This window comes from Dufourea novaeangliae, unplaced genomic scaffold, assembly GCF_001272555.1.
Source record: "Dufourea novaeangliae isolate 0120121106 unplaced genomic scaffold, ASM127255v1 scaffold84, whole genome shotgun sequence".
NCBI lineage: Eukaryota > Metazoa > Arthropoda > Insecta > Hymenoptera > Halictidae > Dufourea > Dufourea novaeangliae.
In genome coordinates this window covers 1,360,272-1,377,283 of record NW_015373964.1, presented here as the reverse complement: position 1 = coordinate 1,377,283, position 17,012 = coordinate 1,360,272, and the positions used below count along the sequence as shown (strand labels likewise).

Genomic DNA, 17,012 nt, shown 5'->3' with positions numbered 1-17,012 from the left:
AGGAATATTAAAAATACCTTTCATAACTTCTAGGTCGTCCAGTGGTATTCTCATTAACATTTTGTACTTATTTGCTTCCAGTAGGCCGACCAGACTGTTCGGGCAGGAACTTCTGTAAAAAGAACAAAATTCCTTATGATGTACTACCTTCTACCACATTACGGACACTTGGGACTCGGTTTTATTTAAACAATATTTTTCACATCGTTACAAGAGCGACCATAATTTTTGTTCGTCTCAGACTTTCCATAATCGATTACAATTCTTTTCACTTCTAATAACAGGTGAAAATATTAGAATGAAAATTTCATTGACGCCTATGACAACGCTATTATTTTATTTGTAATATAAATTATAAAAAAAAAATGAAGTATCGTCACCAATTAATAAGTTTATATCGAGTCATTACATTTTTCAAAATTTCCAATCGATTATTTGTGCTTGCAACTTTGAAAAATAACTGCGTCTGAATAATTAAATAAGATATTATTTAAATGTTTAAGAAGTAAGATGAAAGCTCACGTCGACGGTTTTCTGATGGTCCCGCTTCTCCTCTTGATACTAGTGATCACGAGCAGATCGGAAAAGAGGAACAACGCCCGTTCTTTTCTTGTTCCCTGGTTCGAGGCAATGGTGACCAGATCGTGGCGGACGAATGCCCTGCAGCAAAAATAGATGCGTCTATTCCGATCGAGTTTTTTTATTCTTCTCGGCAATTTTTTACCGCGACACGCAGCGGTATTGGGAATCAATACGGTATGCATACTTAAAGGTTGAATGGCTCGTGAAATGAAAAACCGGGTGCAACGTTTTTCCATGAACAGGAGGGGAGGGGATATTTGATCGGGGTATCCATTGTGCGTTCGGTTCCTTTGTAAGTGAAAAACAAGTCGTGTACAAATTGGAAAAGTTGAAAACTATAGAAATTAGATTCGAAGCGTGGAGACCAATTTATCGCGTGCCAGTGTATCGATTCAGGGCAATTTATAAAGACGATAATTGGACTGAGAAATATACTTTAGTTTATACTTTCCGATTTGTTCTGTGATTTTTAGTTGATCTTACGATGAATTAAGACTGGTAAAAACAATGTAAAAAATAATTCAATCGAAAACATAGGATGAAATTTGTCTATAAAAAGTTTTACTTTCAAGGAAGTCTATTTTGAACATTCGTGAAATACACGTGCTGTTGAGTGCGACTTGGCTAATGTGTCTGATCAGTAGTTACTATTTCTACTTGTAAATATTGGTACAAGTACAGTACTATCTGTTTTGACTCACAAAGTCTACTACGATTTATACAGTCCGAAATAATGAAAACTGTATATTTTCCAAATACACAGAATGCTTGTGTAGAAAAATGCATCGAATATTTTTATTCAATTCTACAGGAGAAATCAACCAGATCGCCTTTATTATACGCACACCCTGTGTACTGATGTTTTTTTATACACGAGTTGTCACAAACTGAATATATTAACACAACTACAGGTAAAGATGAGCGCTCTACACATTGAAAATGTGTAAATAATATGTTAAAAAAAATAGATAAAGTATAAATAATATGTTTCTAATTTAGAATGTTTCAAAGTTGATCTGGTACATGCAAGCAGATATGCGTATATTCATCGGTGTAGATGTGAACTTTTATCGAATGACGAAGAAATGTGAGACATTCACCTGTCGTTCGTAACGATGCCAGCAAGTCCTTCGACGAGTGACTGAACCTCCCTTAAAGTAGTCTGCTGTTGCTCCCACTCGAGGGACTCCCTTTCTGTGCAATTGATCTTCACAACCAATTCGTGCACCTCGTTCCGAGCGGCTTGGAGTAGCTCGAAGTCCGGATGCGACGTATCGGTGTGTTTCAACAGTCTTTGGATCAGCAACTCGTAACGGGGTATCTTCTGCACAGGCTTGATCAGCAACTGATCCAGACCAAGTTTTCCTTTGTGTTCTCGTTCCATTGTCTACGGTGCGTGTAACAATTGAAAATATTCATTTCTTAAGCATAGTGAAATAGGAGTGTGTAGTTCTCCTACAATGATATAGGTGAAGATACAGATATGGAGGTAAACACTGAGATAGAAGTAAAAATAGATGTAGAGATAGAGGTGGAGATAAAGGTGGAGATAGATGTGAAGATAGATGTGAAAATAGATGTACAGATTGATGTAGATATTGATGTAGAGATAGATGTAGATATATGTAGATGTAAGCATGGATGTAGATGGAATCGTATATTCAGACTGAATACGTAGAAAAACATATGATACTATTAAACCTTTTGCAAAATTTGCACATGCGATTCCTGATGGAATTGATACTCGAGAACATAGGAGATAATACCACGAATTGAAATATGGAAAATGAAAGGGAATAGCTCTCGTGTACCTCGAGGAATCGCGCGAAAGCCGGTTTCGCTTGACAGGTCGTTTTTATCGCCTTCCTCGCGGACTTCCAATTATCAAGGAAGAGGGTGTACGTCTCCAAGACGACTGGCTTCCTGAACTGTAAAGAATATGTCATTATATCTTAGTTTCCTTAATGGGTATTACGCCTATTCTTACGGACATAAATGAATTCTACTCTGAAAGTCGAAGTTAAGTTATCATAAATCATTATTACACTTTAATTATGAAAATTTATTATTAAATTTTTTAAAAGTAACGAATTTATAACTATACTATGAATTTTATGCATTTATGGAGTATGAAACTGTACAAAATTAAAGGAAACCAAAAATTTAACGAACATTAATGTAATTTTTATTTTATTTTCCGCTTAAAAAAATTACTTGGACGAGCAAATGAATTTTTCTACAACTCTGTGTCGACTTTTTCAAAGTAATCTCAAAATGTGATTTTGCAAAAATTGCTTATTATTATTTACGCTATTTTTCTTATGAATTATTAATCCTACAACACTAGCAAATAGCAATTCTAAGAATACAATGTATAATGGATACCGTATAATTTTATCTAATAAGGAGTTTCTATTGTACAACGAATGAAGAAACATACCACATCAAGGAAGACATCGCCAATTGTCTGCTTAATTTCCCAGGTATCGAGTCTTTTACGCAGCTCCTCCAGAAATACTTCGTGATGATTGAGGATAGAGGGAATCTAAAACACATGAGTGCTGTCTTTAACAGTGTTGCCCCTTCCGTTGGTAAGAAACCATTGTGCACAAAACAATGGGCCATATAACAGCCATTAACTTGTGGACGAGTCACAGATCTCAGCTTTTTATTCGAGCTTCGTACGCAGAAAATAATTATAGTATTCAGGTCAAATCAGGTCAGAAATAATAATATTATTCAGGTCAAATGGAGATAATAATATTCCAGTTTGCTCGTAGTCATTAAAAAATTTTTACTTTCTGCTTAACAGTTTTCGAAAAAAATAGTAATTGTCAATATTATGTTCTATTTCAAATTATTTTTCGAAACTTTGGTACCCATTTCTAGAATAACTACGATATAATAAGAAAGGTTTATTCCTTTCATTGTGATTCTACCTTTAATTTTTGCATTATAATTTCCAGTAGACAATCATTGAAAATCAAAGGTAGGAAGATTAATCAAACACGAATACGGACTCAGTAAACCGCTTTAAAGGAGTTCATTCATGATGGGCTTTCGTATTGCATTCAATGAGTACACATGAATATTCCAGCGCATCGGGATTCAATGGAATGTCAGACAAGTAGAGAAGTCCGAACAAAGTCAGCCACCAGCATATTCGGCGCGATAATATTTATCGTAACAGAACTTTCATGTAAGACGGACATTTCATTTTTAAATATTTTAAGCTATAACATTAACATATCATAATATAAATCTCCTATAACGGTATATATAATGTTGATATTAATAAAACTTAATATAATTTCCTACAATTACAAAAGTAAAACGATACGTGAATTAATAATCTTTGTTTTCTATTTTATATCAATAAGGTGACTGCAGAATTTTTTAATTTACAAAACACGCACACATTTGAAATGCAATAAAACCAAATTCATTAAAACCAATTAAACGTTTATACAACTTTTAATTTAACAAAGAATTCAATCGCCACAGAATCGGAATATCTACTCCAGCGAAATAAGGGGGGAACAAAATATTAAATTAGTGAATTTTTCATTCAAGTATAAAATTAAGATAAAAACATTTTATTTATTGTTTATACGAATCGAGTATTTCGAATTCTATTGATAAATTAAAAAATAATTAAATTACCTGATAGAAGATTTCATCCACCGTCGCTGCATCCACCAAACCGGCATTTTCGGAACTCTTCAATGGTTGTAGGTATTTCTAAAATCACACATTTTTGTTAGTTTCTTAAGCAAGAATATCTTACAGTATTGAAGACTTTAAAAAAATAATTCCGAATAATACATAAGCATATAAATTTTTGAAAGTGTTCCTTTTTCAAACTTTGATATACACAATGCTATCAGTTAGAATTGATTTCGTTTCCTTTGTAAAAGAATTTAGTTTTATATCTAACAGTACATACATGGGCGTAGCCAGGTTATCAGTCGGAGGGGGGGGGGGTATTAACACATCGACTGCCACAGTGAAAAAAGCTGTGCGTACCCAGACACACTCTATTTTGTTTTTAAAGTCATAAATCGTTGAAAATGTATGCGTTTTATTAATAGAGGCTGTTGGTCGTGTTTCAAATTATACTGCAATATTAAATATTACGCAAACATTTTGTAACCCTCGGAAGGCTGCGGGGGTGGATCCAATTTTTTTCTTGTAGGGTGGGGGAAAAGCCACTTTGTTCCTAAATCAAGTGCCCCCCCCCTTCCCCCGTGGCTACGCCCATGAGTACATAGTGTTTCTAACAATAACCTGAAATTATCGAAGTTTCAAAGAAATTTGACATTTCTTTCAAAACTCAGAGGAATCTTTATCACGAAAGAATTGAAACGTTTTTCAACGCTATAAAACATGGTACACTTTTACGGCAATTCGTGAAAAACAGACTTTACTTGAAATAAACCACATATGTGTCTTCACTCCCTGTATCTCCAACGACAGAGAAGTATTTAGGTTAAACGACAGTTCTGTTTCTTTTTCCGATTCATAAATAAGTGCATAGGCCCGCTAATGTTGTCGCAATTCAATTCCTCGAATTCCTCTTCGGAGAGAAAAAAAAGCTGTCACAGAATTAAAAATAAACTCGAACGTCATCGTTCCGAGATTTATTACTATTTAAAGGGAAATGAATATTTATTCGATCGGTTACGCATCATCCCCAACGGAGGAAAGGGAATTTCGTGGATTTATGCAATGCGTAGGAAGCATGCGGCGACCTTTATTTTCAAGCGCGAATGCCTGAGCGATGAACCGGCGAGAAACGATCTGCAGGTACTATTCACCAAGCCATCTGAAAATGCATTGAATTTAGAAGACTAGAAACGAAGCAAACTGATTTAACAAATTCGAGAATTGCGCCGCGTAACAAAGTTCAATTTTATTGACTAATCTGCAGAGATAGAAATTAAATCAGAATTTATTTCTACTCTGAACACATTTTGTTATGACAGAAATGAGATAAAGATGTCGCAAGAATTTATGAAGATTTATATTTTAGTATCTCTAGCATATTAGTATGATATTGTTGGCGGAAGAATTGTTTTCAAAATTGTAGATAGCGGCCGTTATAAATAACAAGCTAAGCAGTCATGTTAATGCTAAGAAAGTAATAAATCGTAAGTGAATATTTAACAAACAAATAGTTTAATGTTCCATCTTATTTGTTACGAGACTTTAAAATGTTTATGGTAATTTATATTTTAATAAACTAAGTTACAAGAATTAATGATATACGGAAGAGTTTTAATCAGTTGAAAATAATAAACTAAAGGTTCCACTGTATTTTATTCAAGTTTTTACTGTATTGTCTGCAAACAAAATATTTCATTGATGTAACTAATGCTGAATGACTGTTACGATCACGTTCTACTTTCAGCATAGCCGAGAGCTTTCAGTCGTTTGTTTATTTAACCATGAATTATTCATTCGGACATGTATCGAACCATTCGCTGAGATAATAGTCGATAAACCGTGAATTTCGGAGGAGACTATTTAAAAACGAGATATGGATTGAAATTACTGCGAAAACACTGGAAAGTCACTGAAATTGTTGCACGCGGATAACAGCAGGGTCGTAATTTTAACACGAGAGTCCGAATAAACACGACGATTAAAATTCTCGCGCAAGAATCACCGAGTAAACATTCGGTTGAAATTTCCATTACAAAGAAACCGACCGAGAACCGATGTAGATAAAGGAAAACGTTCGATTCTTTGGTAAGAAAATATTTTGAAGCGTATTCCGCTGTGCTGTTTTTTTAGGGCTGCTTTTTCAGGGATTAATTAACCGTCTGAGTAAGAGATAAAGTTGAAATACTTTTGGCAACATAAAGTTACTAAATTCTCAGAATTTATTATTATTACCATTTAATCCTCCATTTAATTGAATAAATATGAGAACAATGATAAAATAAAAAAACTAAATTTCTACAACATTGTTTCCTATACGTCTAAATGAAAGAAAAACAAAAAAGGGTTAACATGCAATAGAGGGATAATAATATACAATAATAACAAATATTTTCAAATGTATTCCGTTGTCAAAAATACTGTTTTTTAAGGGTGTATTAACCCTTTGAACAAGACATAACGTGGAAATATATTTGGTAAAATTAAGTTGTTCAATTATTAAAATTTCCTTTAATTATCATTTAATCCTCATATTAAATCAATAAATAATCAATAAAATGAGAAAATGAATGTACTAAATTTGTTCAACATTGTTTTATATACGTACAAATAAAAGAAAAATAAAACGAAAGGGTTAACATATAATAGAGAGATAATAACGTACAATAAGAGGGAGCCACGTTTCGAAGCAACAAAAACTACGAGTGGTTTATTTGTTCTTTCCTGGCGAGACCTTTTCTATTATTTTTCTAGGTCAGTGCGACGACATGAAAAATCGCTGGTCTCTCGACATCGTCAAGGACACCGGTAAATGATCGTACAGCTCCAATAACAATCACGGTGGCACGGCTGGCGCTGTGTTTATAAAATATGACAATCAAAGGAGGGTTCGAATACTCGGTGATTCGCTCTAAAAAAAATCTCATGACGGAAGTCGGCCCCTGAAATTGTGTGATCGTTAACTTTCATGTGTTTAGATGATACAGTAACCTTTTCTAGATTACTTAATACATTGCCTCGATTAATCAATTCATGACTTTGATTAATCGATTAAACAATTAATACAACAATTTCTCTATGACGTTAATGATAGTTCATGTAAATTAGTTTACCACAATTTCCATGAAAATATCTCTTATAGACAATATAGACAATTTTCATATAGACAAGAGACATCATAGTTGCCAGTCTAATCGAAATCGAGTACTTTGGAAATTTAATCAATCACCATTTACTCAAATAGTCGAATTAGCACGAACAATAACAATGTTTCTCTTTGATGTAAAGCACGCTTAACACTAGAACTACCAAACCCGTCAAAACGAAAGATGGCAGATTTCTTATTTTAAAATTACTGATATTATAATAGTGCTTTACGTTGGCCATTCAATTTACTATACATATATTTTATGTTACATTGTGTTATGCTAAATTGTACTATACAGGGTATCTCAGCTCGGCTAATAGAATCGGGCAGGAGGTGATTCTATGAGAAAAAAATTCGTTTGAGGATTCGTTTTCAAGAAAATCGGTTTTGCAAATTCATCTAAATCACTTGTATTCGTGCTGGCAATAAGTAGAAATGGTCTGTAATAAACAGACATGGTAACCAAATCCTATCCTATTGCTCGTGTATCCAACAAATTTTCAAATTCGGTTATCTTGAAACCAAAGCATCACCCGAAAAAATGTCACTTCTTCTTTCGACTTATTTTTCTAATACAATCACCTCCTATCCACTTACACTATCCGACCTGAAACACTCTGTATATTACATTGCAATAAGTAGAAATGGTCTGTAATAAACAGACATGGTAACCAAATCCTATCCTATTGCTCGTGCATCCAAGAAATTTTCAAATTCGGTTATCTTGAAACCAAAGCATCACCCGAAAAAATGTCACTTCTTTTTTCGACTTATTTTTCTAATACAATCACCTCCTATCCAGTTACACTATCCGACCTGAAACACTCTGTATATTACATACAATATTGTAATACCATTTACTTTAGTACACATGTTGGTAGTTCTAATGTGAATGTAAATTAATTTACCATAATTTCCATGAAAATCCTCATACAAACAAGAGACTGTCACTGTTCATGAACCATTCGAAATAGAGTAACTTCCGAAAATGAACTGCGTTCAATTCCGCGTATCGGAAACCACTGTGCTATTTCCGACCGTCACGACCACTTAAATCTTCTCGACCTTCGCGCCATTCGATACCCAATTGTATCCCGACCTCTCCTCCAATTATTTACTAAACAAGGATTTAATATAACGCAATCGTCCGGCTGAAAGGGCTTCGATTCAACTGTCCCTATTGAAACCGTGGATGAGTCCGTGAAATCATTTATCAGGGACTGCCTCATATGTAGTTCGAATTCGTAAACGCACGTACCCCACGCGAGGCCCGACATATCGGATACGCGTAAATAAATCTGGATAGTCGTGTCTGTCGCTGATCGCGCCCATTAAATCCAGAACACGCGCCTGGCGCGAACGCGAGCGCCAAGGTCGCGACCCATTTACGTGTCGATTTTCAAACAGTGTTTATGAAGAATCGTCCTTCCGTGATCAAATCGAATCGCAGAGGCGGGCACGGTAATTACGACGGACTAATTGCAGGCATTATTTATCGATCCACGCCGCCCCCGATAGGAGCGAGGAGATGAAAGCGAAGACGAGGGCTTGAGACGAGCTTCTCGAAATGTCAAACGACCGAGGAGAAGCGTTCCCTTCGACCGGGCGCACAATGTGCCCAGAACGATATTTCGAGAGTTCAAATTGTAGTATAACGCGTGGGACCACTACTTCTGTTACCTTTGGGGCAGTATTGTGACATATTGCATTCTATTATTAATGTCAATATTAACTCTCCGTAGGCAATGTGGGTCGTTTACCATCAAAATAAATTCCTATTTTTCCTGGACGTTGCTTCGAATTTTGATTTTCATTAAAGAAAAGTTTTAAACGTTTCGACTTAACGAATGATTTGATAATGCAGTAGAGATCTTGATAAGTATCAGAGAATTTTTTCAGACTTTTTTAAAGCCTAAAACAGTGGACAAGTTAGGCTTGGGTATAGGCGATACAGTTTGCCTACAGAATGGTAATGTTCAAGAATTGATAATCGTTTCATTTGTAAAGGATTTGTAAGAAAGTTGTTGAAAAATGGAAAAATTGTGTTATACGGGGATAGCCTGTATTAACTCTTATACAACAATCTCTTCTTTTTTTTTATAAAATCAAGAAACAATAGTCACTTTATGACTATTTAAAACTTTTTTAATAATATTTTTTTTTATAAACAATGGGTTTGCTCAGGATAAACGACGAGCTGGTACTCACAGTAACACTATTTTTCTAATGTTTGGATGTTATTTAAAGAAGTTTCGTACTGGCGATCGTCAGGAAATGTTCCAAATATGGTCACTAAAGTGATAAAGTAGACGTCCACTGTAGTAGACAAATCTAGCGGGTTAATGGCGGGTTAGCGGGTTAAATGGGCCAATCTGTAAATTGTTTTATCTTTCCAAGATCTTTGCGTAACCATGAGAATGAAGTTGAAGGACACAGTTTCCGGAAGTTGAATGAGAATTTGGCGACGTAGGGCCAAAGTGACGCACGATTTGGATAATACAGAGATACAACACTGTCTAGTTTGGATGACACATAGCAGAAATCTGAATAGAAATGATTGTGTATGAACAAAGAATATATTACTATTTACAAGGCTGTTACGTAGACTTACGTACTTATTGCATGATGCATTGATTCTACTAAACTTCCTGAAAAATAGTCGAAAATTGCGCAATCTAGACGAAAAATAAACGATTCTGTACAGCAGAGATTTGAGGCTTTCACGGTCCAGCATCATACAGTTCTCACTGTTGAGGCTTCTGGGTGTAAGCCGTGTCTTTGTGGAATTGTTTTCCCAACGTTTCGCAAGCATTGCAGCTAGCTTCATCAGTGGGTCGAAAGACACATTGATACTGGTGGGTGCCTTGTGGTGCTCCTCTCATATATTGGAGCTTGCTCATTTTCCGGTTCATTGCTTACCAATCAAAAGAAATTTTAATTGGTCAGTTGAACAATTAAAAAGTCCCCTGATGAAGTTAGCTGCAATGCTTGCGAAACGTTGGGAAAACAATTCCACAAGGACACGGCATACACCTGAAAGCCTCAATAGTGAGAACTGTATGATTCTGTACATGTTAAGGTACGACTAGTGCATCTGCGAAGTCAATTAAAGTAGAGTTACATGATAGAACAGAGCATCAACGAACAAAATATTGAACGAATAGCAGTTTCCATGAAATTGCGGATCTTGCATCATAATTCCCGTAGATATTTAACCCTTCAACGTTGTTTCACGATTATACTCATGAGGAAATAATCACTTTTGGAGTAATGGTTAATATACTCATCATGTAAAAATGTAAAATACCTTCTGTTATAAAAATTGAAATTTTAGTAAAAATTGAAAAAGATATTTCTTTTATTAGAATAAAGGAATCAAATGGTTACACATTTTCAAAACAAAATTCCACCGTTAAAGGGTTAATAAAATGGACAATCGTTTTTATTCGAGCCTTCAGCTTTAATCTTTCAAGGCAGCATAAAGCATTTTATGGGAAAATGGATTGTTCGTTGAATATTTTTGCGAAATATCGCGATTTTAATGGAACTGCAGCAATCGAGTGAAACAGATCGACGAAAAGGTGCGCGCTTCGAATGCAATCGGAGGAAATTGAATTGGTAATTCGATTGAAATTAATTGTGTAATGCGGAATGATGTAATGTCGTAGTTGAGAGTTATATCGTAGGAATGGTTCCGTGAACAGTTTCAAAAACTCACCAGGCGGCACTCTTAATCCGCGCGGGCATATTTAATGAAAACAACAACCCGGGAGTGATGCGAGGTTGCATAACTTAGGGGGAAACTGCACGGCAAGTAGATCACTCGAGTGGAACCCTTGCTCGAAGTAAATAAACGGGCAACGCGCTTGTTTACGAGAAACAAGGTCGCGGCTTCGATGTTCGTGAAACTTTCGAAAAGCGCGTTCCTGTCGACACACCGCCAGGTGGTGTACTAATAGACACCAAAGGGACATTCCACGGAAAACTACCCTATTACTATGTCAATTTCGATAATTTTATAAAAATAAAAAATATTAGACTTGTGTCTCAAATAATGATCAGAGGAATTAACTTTAAAAAACAACTTGATTTCATCATAATTATTTTAACTATGATTATGATTAGAGTTTTTAATTGATTAGATTTTGTTTATTTATATGTACTAGTAATCCACAAAAGGATATTGTGCGGAAAAATTGCCCAGTGACCATTTTAATTTCAAAAATTGTATGAAAAATAAAAAATAGTAAACTTGTGTCTCAAATATTGATCAGAGGAATTAACGCGAAAAAGAATTTGATTTCGTTGAAATTATTAATTGATTGGGTTCTGTGTAATCGTACTAAAAATCATCGAAGTTGATCATTTAATAATTGCATGCAGTTTTTACGAGTAATTTGCGACAGCTACGTATCTTGTATGTACTCTTATTTGATTTACGTGAGTTAAATATTGGGTAAATTCAGCCTCAATTAAAAAGCAACGTTCGAAATAAAATCGGTGAACAGTTTTGCAATTTTGCGTCACGAGATTGATACGTAGAGTTCGTTGAAATAAACAATTGCAGTGTTGTACTCACATTGACTAGTATTTGCAGTGCCTCCACGTACGATCGCTCAGTGTCGTAAAGTTCTACGACGACATGAGTTCTGGTGTCCTGAAACAGAAATTCAATATTTGTACGTGAAATCGGTGGTTCATCAATAATTCAACGTAACTTTTGCTTATACTACGATAATGAAGGCTTGAGTTAAAATGTGCATGAGTAACAGAAAGATTAAGCAATTATATAAACATAATCATTGACAATATCTACTTATATGAGTACAATTTCGGAAGACTGTATGTACAAATTAAAAGAAAATGAAAAATCCGATGATTACAGAATATCAAGATTTTTATTTATGTAATAAATATATTTTATTTAAATATTTCGTTTAGTTTATTTGTTAATATAACAATCCTTAGTCTATTAATGGCAACCCAATTTACAATACATAGTTACACTCTGCGATCTGGACTTGAACAGCCAATTGCTCGAAAAACAATTTCATTTAAATAATATTTCATTTAGTCTATTCATTAATGTAAAAATCGATAGTCTACTAATGACATTTTAATTTATTATAACTAAACTCTGCGATCTGGCCTTGAACAGCCAGTCAATTGTACGAAAATCGACGGGATCGTTACATACTGATCGCGTTGTCTCGTGATAAAGATTGCACGTGACCACGTATCGCGTGAGCACGTGCACTCGGTCACGTGTTAATCGTTGTCTGTTGTCATTGTCCTGATACTCACTACGCGAAAAACTGTTTCCATTACGTAACACGCAAGACGCAATAGATAATCTTACGTCCTAGCCGCCGACTGCAGCATCGTAACGAGGGATTATAGCATAAGCGATCGTAATGTCCAGATGCTTGCTGGTAGTACGTAATATTTTGACAGGTGATGCATCTCCCTGCACGGAACAATTCTCAATACACGTGATAGGAAATTATTCGAACAAGTTTGTAATTGTTTTTGTAATGTTCACAGATTATTGTGAAATGTTACTACCTCATAGAGAAAATGCTTGATTGAAGAAAAATGAAAAAGTCACACTTGTCCTTTAATAAAGTGCCAATTCTAAACACTTTTTGTAATTAATAGGTTTCATATCCCCCAAGTTAATGACTTTCATTAATCCTTCGTCCGTGAACACTGAATCACCAGTGGACGCTGGATCACCAATGACCTACTCCCTGAGATTGTATATGTCATAATTAAAACGGGGAAAGTGTATTTACAAATTACTACTATTTTGTATGCTCAAATAATTTAAATAAGTACCTTGCATGTACAGAGTGTCCCAATAATTGTAGTACAACAAAAAGGGGGCGATTCCTTATGAGAGAATAAGTCAAAATTCTGGAAGAAATTTCGCTCATATTAGATTCACTTTTCGAGAATGACCTAGAATAAAACCGAGAATAAGTAGAAACGGTATGTAATGAACAGACACGTTGAATAAGTCCTAGTGGATAACACGCGTATCTGGCGAATACTCAATTCTATTCTTCTCGAAAACGGACCCTCATATGAAAGAGATCCAGTCTATACATACCACTTATTTTTAGATAAGAAATCGCCCCTTATGGCGTGTACCATGATTCCTCGAACACCCTCTACAATTACTAGACTGCGGACTTTATGCATTTATAGAATAACTGATAAAATGCAATTTCGTGAACGCAGAAAGTATAGTGGGTGGAACTGTTTGCAGTCTTCGTTGGATAGATCTCGAAGTGTATGATAATATATGGCGGAGTACGGAGGAAGGGTTGAATGGCTCGACATGGGGCGAATTCTGCGTTCGCGTGGAATAACTAATAAAAACGATGATACGTGCGAGGAGGAAGAAAAAAACTGTGGAGGGCAGCAGCAGCAACAACAAACACGGTGTGTGCTCGGTACGGTTGTGCGCGTGTTCAGTTGGCGGATTCGTGTAAGCATGAAGAGGGAAAAAGCTACCCACGCGGTCTGTGCTGACACGCTCGTTACTTTCGCTGTCCAACGACGGCTGGCTGATGAGTTTCCGACCAGCGTTGTTCATCGTCATCCTCTTCTGCCGCCTTTGCCGTTCCTTCGCAATACCGTGAACTTTTCACTCGCATATCAATCGTGCTGGCCCCTATCCGAATCGTTCCGCGTTTACGAACGACACTATACGGAACATTCAACCATGACAATGAGTTCATAGAACCAAAGGAATTCCTTTTGTCGATCGTTCCGGGCTGAAACCGACGAGATGCATAATCTTTTCTTTTTCTTTGCCATTGATTTCAAGTCTCGGTTTCCGTTAGCTGTTTCGGTGAATAATCCACTATTTTTCGTTTTTTTTTCTTTTTGTTGAATTTTCTACACACTCTTTTGGAAAATCGAGGATCTTATTAGGCGTGCCAATAAGTGTTTTTTTTGTGAAATTTTATTTGTTCTAAAATAATTCAAATTCCAATATTAATCTTAACAATATTCGTAATATGTTATTCCGCTCACTGCATCCTTTTGGTATTTTGTACATAAATTTTTTTTCATAAAATCAAGAAACAATGGTCATTTGAAGACTATTTACCATATTTTTTAAAGTATTTTGGAATGGAAGATCATGTAAGTATTTTGTATGTAAAAGACTAGTGGAATATGGGTTGGTGTATTTAATATGTCTGGCTACTTATTTCTGTAACTTTTGAACCTGTCTGCGTAATGTTATAATGCTATTCATATTAAAGAAATAATTTTACATTCAGTTTCCCTTTTGTAATAATTTGTATTTTTAGTGGAGGATATTTGATTAATCCTGCATAAAACATTTATGATACCACGTTGAAGTGGATTGGATATTCTATGTCGATTCAATGGAGCTTGAGTTTATTCTTTGAAGATTAAACTGTTAAAGAAGATGTAATGAAAGATTAACGAAAGTTAAATATAATTTATAAATCTTAATTATAACAAAACCTGAAGTAAATTAAATACAGAAAGTGGATACTTTCTGTTCTCCTTCCGAGAACTTATTACAAGGTCCAGTACAATTTTTTTCTATTAATTAGACAAACAATGAAATCTTAACGTATTAGCATGAATGTTTAATTTCCTACCCCTTGAATTTCACTTTAGTTTGTTGTAATTAACCCAAGATCATTCTCGGAATACGTTTACCTACGCTGTACGTCCCAGTAAAAATACCCTGAATCGTGTACGAGTTATATCCGTTTACAGAGGCGAAGGAGTTACATTATCGGAAAAGCTAACGATGTGAGAAAAGGAGGTTTCCTTCGACCAATGGGTTCCCCTTATCAGCTACGAGCGCAATTAGTTTTACAACGTCACTTTTATTGAGTAACATTTTCCTGACACCGTGAAACAAGGATTATTAATAAAAAAGGAAAAGTTAATTACAGGAATGTCATGTTGTCCTTGCTGAATTACTTGGAAGAAAAATTCTTTTGGGTCGAAGCAGTAACTTAATAAAATAATATAACATAATCATCCTTATATAGTTAATAGAATTACTAACAACAAATTACCTAAAAAACCAAATTACCTACATTATTTTTAACTACTTATTTCCATTACGTCTTTCTAGTCCATGTTGAACAAAACACACATAAATTTAATATAATGGAACATATCAGTTTACTAAACGCGTGCATTATTCGGGTGGATTTGACCCGAATTCAATGTTTGATTCTAAATTTTATCTCTCATTATAGAAATTTGTAAATTAATTTGACACGAGTAACTTACATATGTATATTGTAATTATACTACGGATGTTTATGCACATATAAACTTTTTCGGATGAATTTACACAGCCAGAAATCAAATAGAAATTTTGTTTACTCTACCCAGATTGTTTTGGGTTGTGAGTAAAATAAAAATCTTATTGAATTTCATTAACCTTTTTACTATACTTAATTGTAGACACCTGAGTATGCTATAAATGCATAAAATCCACAGTCTAATTATAATCTAGCAGTAGGCATGTACATTTCCTTAACTCGATCTTAATTCACCTGCAATTTAATTCAAGGAATAATAATGCAATAGTTTACTGAACAGTGCACGAGAGTTAACCCTTTCAGACCTGGAGGTCACATTTGTGCACATGAAGTTTCTTTAGGTATACTCTGTTGCAGATCCATATTTTTCTTATAAATTTGAATTATTTCATCTTCTAAATGTTTTTATTAGGTTAGTGAGTTCACAATTGAATAACAAACCTTTCCTTTTAATTTTCTAAGCAAAATATCATCGAAACAGTCTACCGAATTAAAATGCGTAATTAAACATTTTTTTACTCTTAAAAAAAATTCAGGTCTCAAAGGGTTAAAGGTACAAATTCCAAGAATCAGTCGCAAGCTGTTACAAACTCTAATTCAGTGAAGAAGATAAGATAAAATAAAACAATTATATTCGCTGTACATAAACTGAAATGTATTGACTCCAATTGGAAAAAGAAAAAAATGACAGACACTGCACGTGTATCGGTTCAGTATACAACGTCACGCCACGGACAGTCGATCCCAGAAATCCCGATATCTCGAAAATCCCCTGACAAGAGCTGTCTTGCGTCCCCGTTCGAGCATCTCGCCCCCGCGAGTGATTCAGCAGTGCCACTTTAAAAGCACGGCCCGCGCAAGTTTTGGCGTTTCGAACGCGAAGCTCTCGCACTCCGAGCCGGATGATCATACGTCGAACACGTTGTATGTATACGCGTAGCCGTACCACGGTGCATTATATTTAGTGAGGTGACTCAGGGCCCCCCTCGTGGAGCTTACAAACTCCATCTCCCTTCCTATCTCTTTTTCAACAGCGAGCTTTGCCTTCTTCTGTCGGGGAAGCTCGCCATTCCATCCGATTACCGAACTGATTACATTCGCGGCTTGATTCACGTTCTTTTTCGGACCGACGACTCGGGGCAATCAATGAGTTTCGGGGGGTGTTTTGAAGATCGCGATGCTGTCCGAGTGCTCTTGAATTGAAAGAAATTGCGTGGATCAATCAGTATTGATTGAAATTGTTAAAGAATATTTTTGAACTGTTAACACGTTAACTATCACGTTTCCCA

General features: G+C 35.3%; 1 protein-coding gene across 1 annotated transcript in view; it reads right to left on the bottom strand.

The window, feature by feature from the left end:
- LOC107186678 (rho guanine nucleotide exchange factor 17) overlaps nt 1-17,012 on the bottom strand; it is a 60,053-nt gene that overhangs the window by 8,150 nt on the left and 34,891 nt on the right. Inside the window, exons 8-14 of the mRNA XM_015574606.1 lie at nt 11,973-12,050; nt 4,246-4,323; nt 3,023-3,127; nt 2,394-2,510; nt 1,683-1,969; nt 523-660; nt 18-112 (exon numbers count right to left, since the gene is read on the bottom strand). Coding sequence (XP_015430092.1) covers nt 18-112; nt 523-660; nt 1,683-1,969; nt 2,394-2,510; nt 3,023-3,127; nt 4,246-4,323; nt 11,973-12,050 — 898 coding nt within the window. The remainder of the gene's footprint in view (nt 1-17; nt 113-522; nt 661-1,682; nt 1,970-2,393; nt 2,511-3,022; nt 3,128-4,245; nt 4,324-11,972; nt 12,051-17,012) is intronic.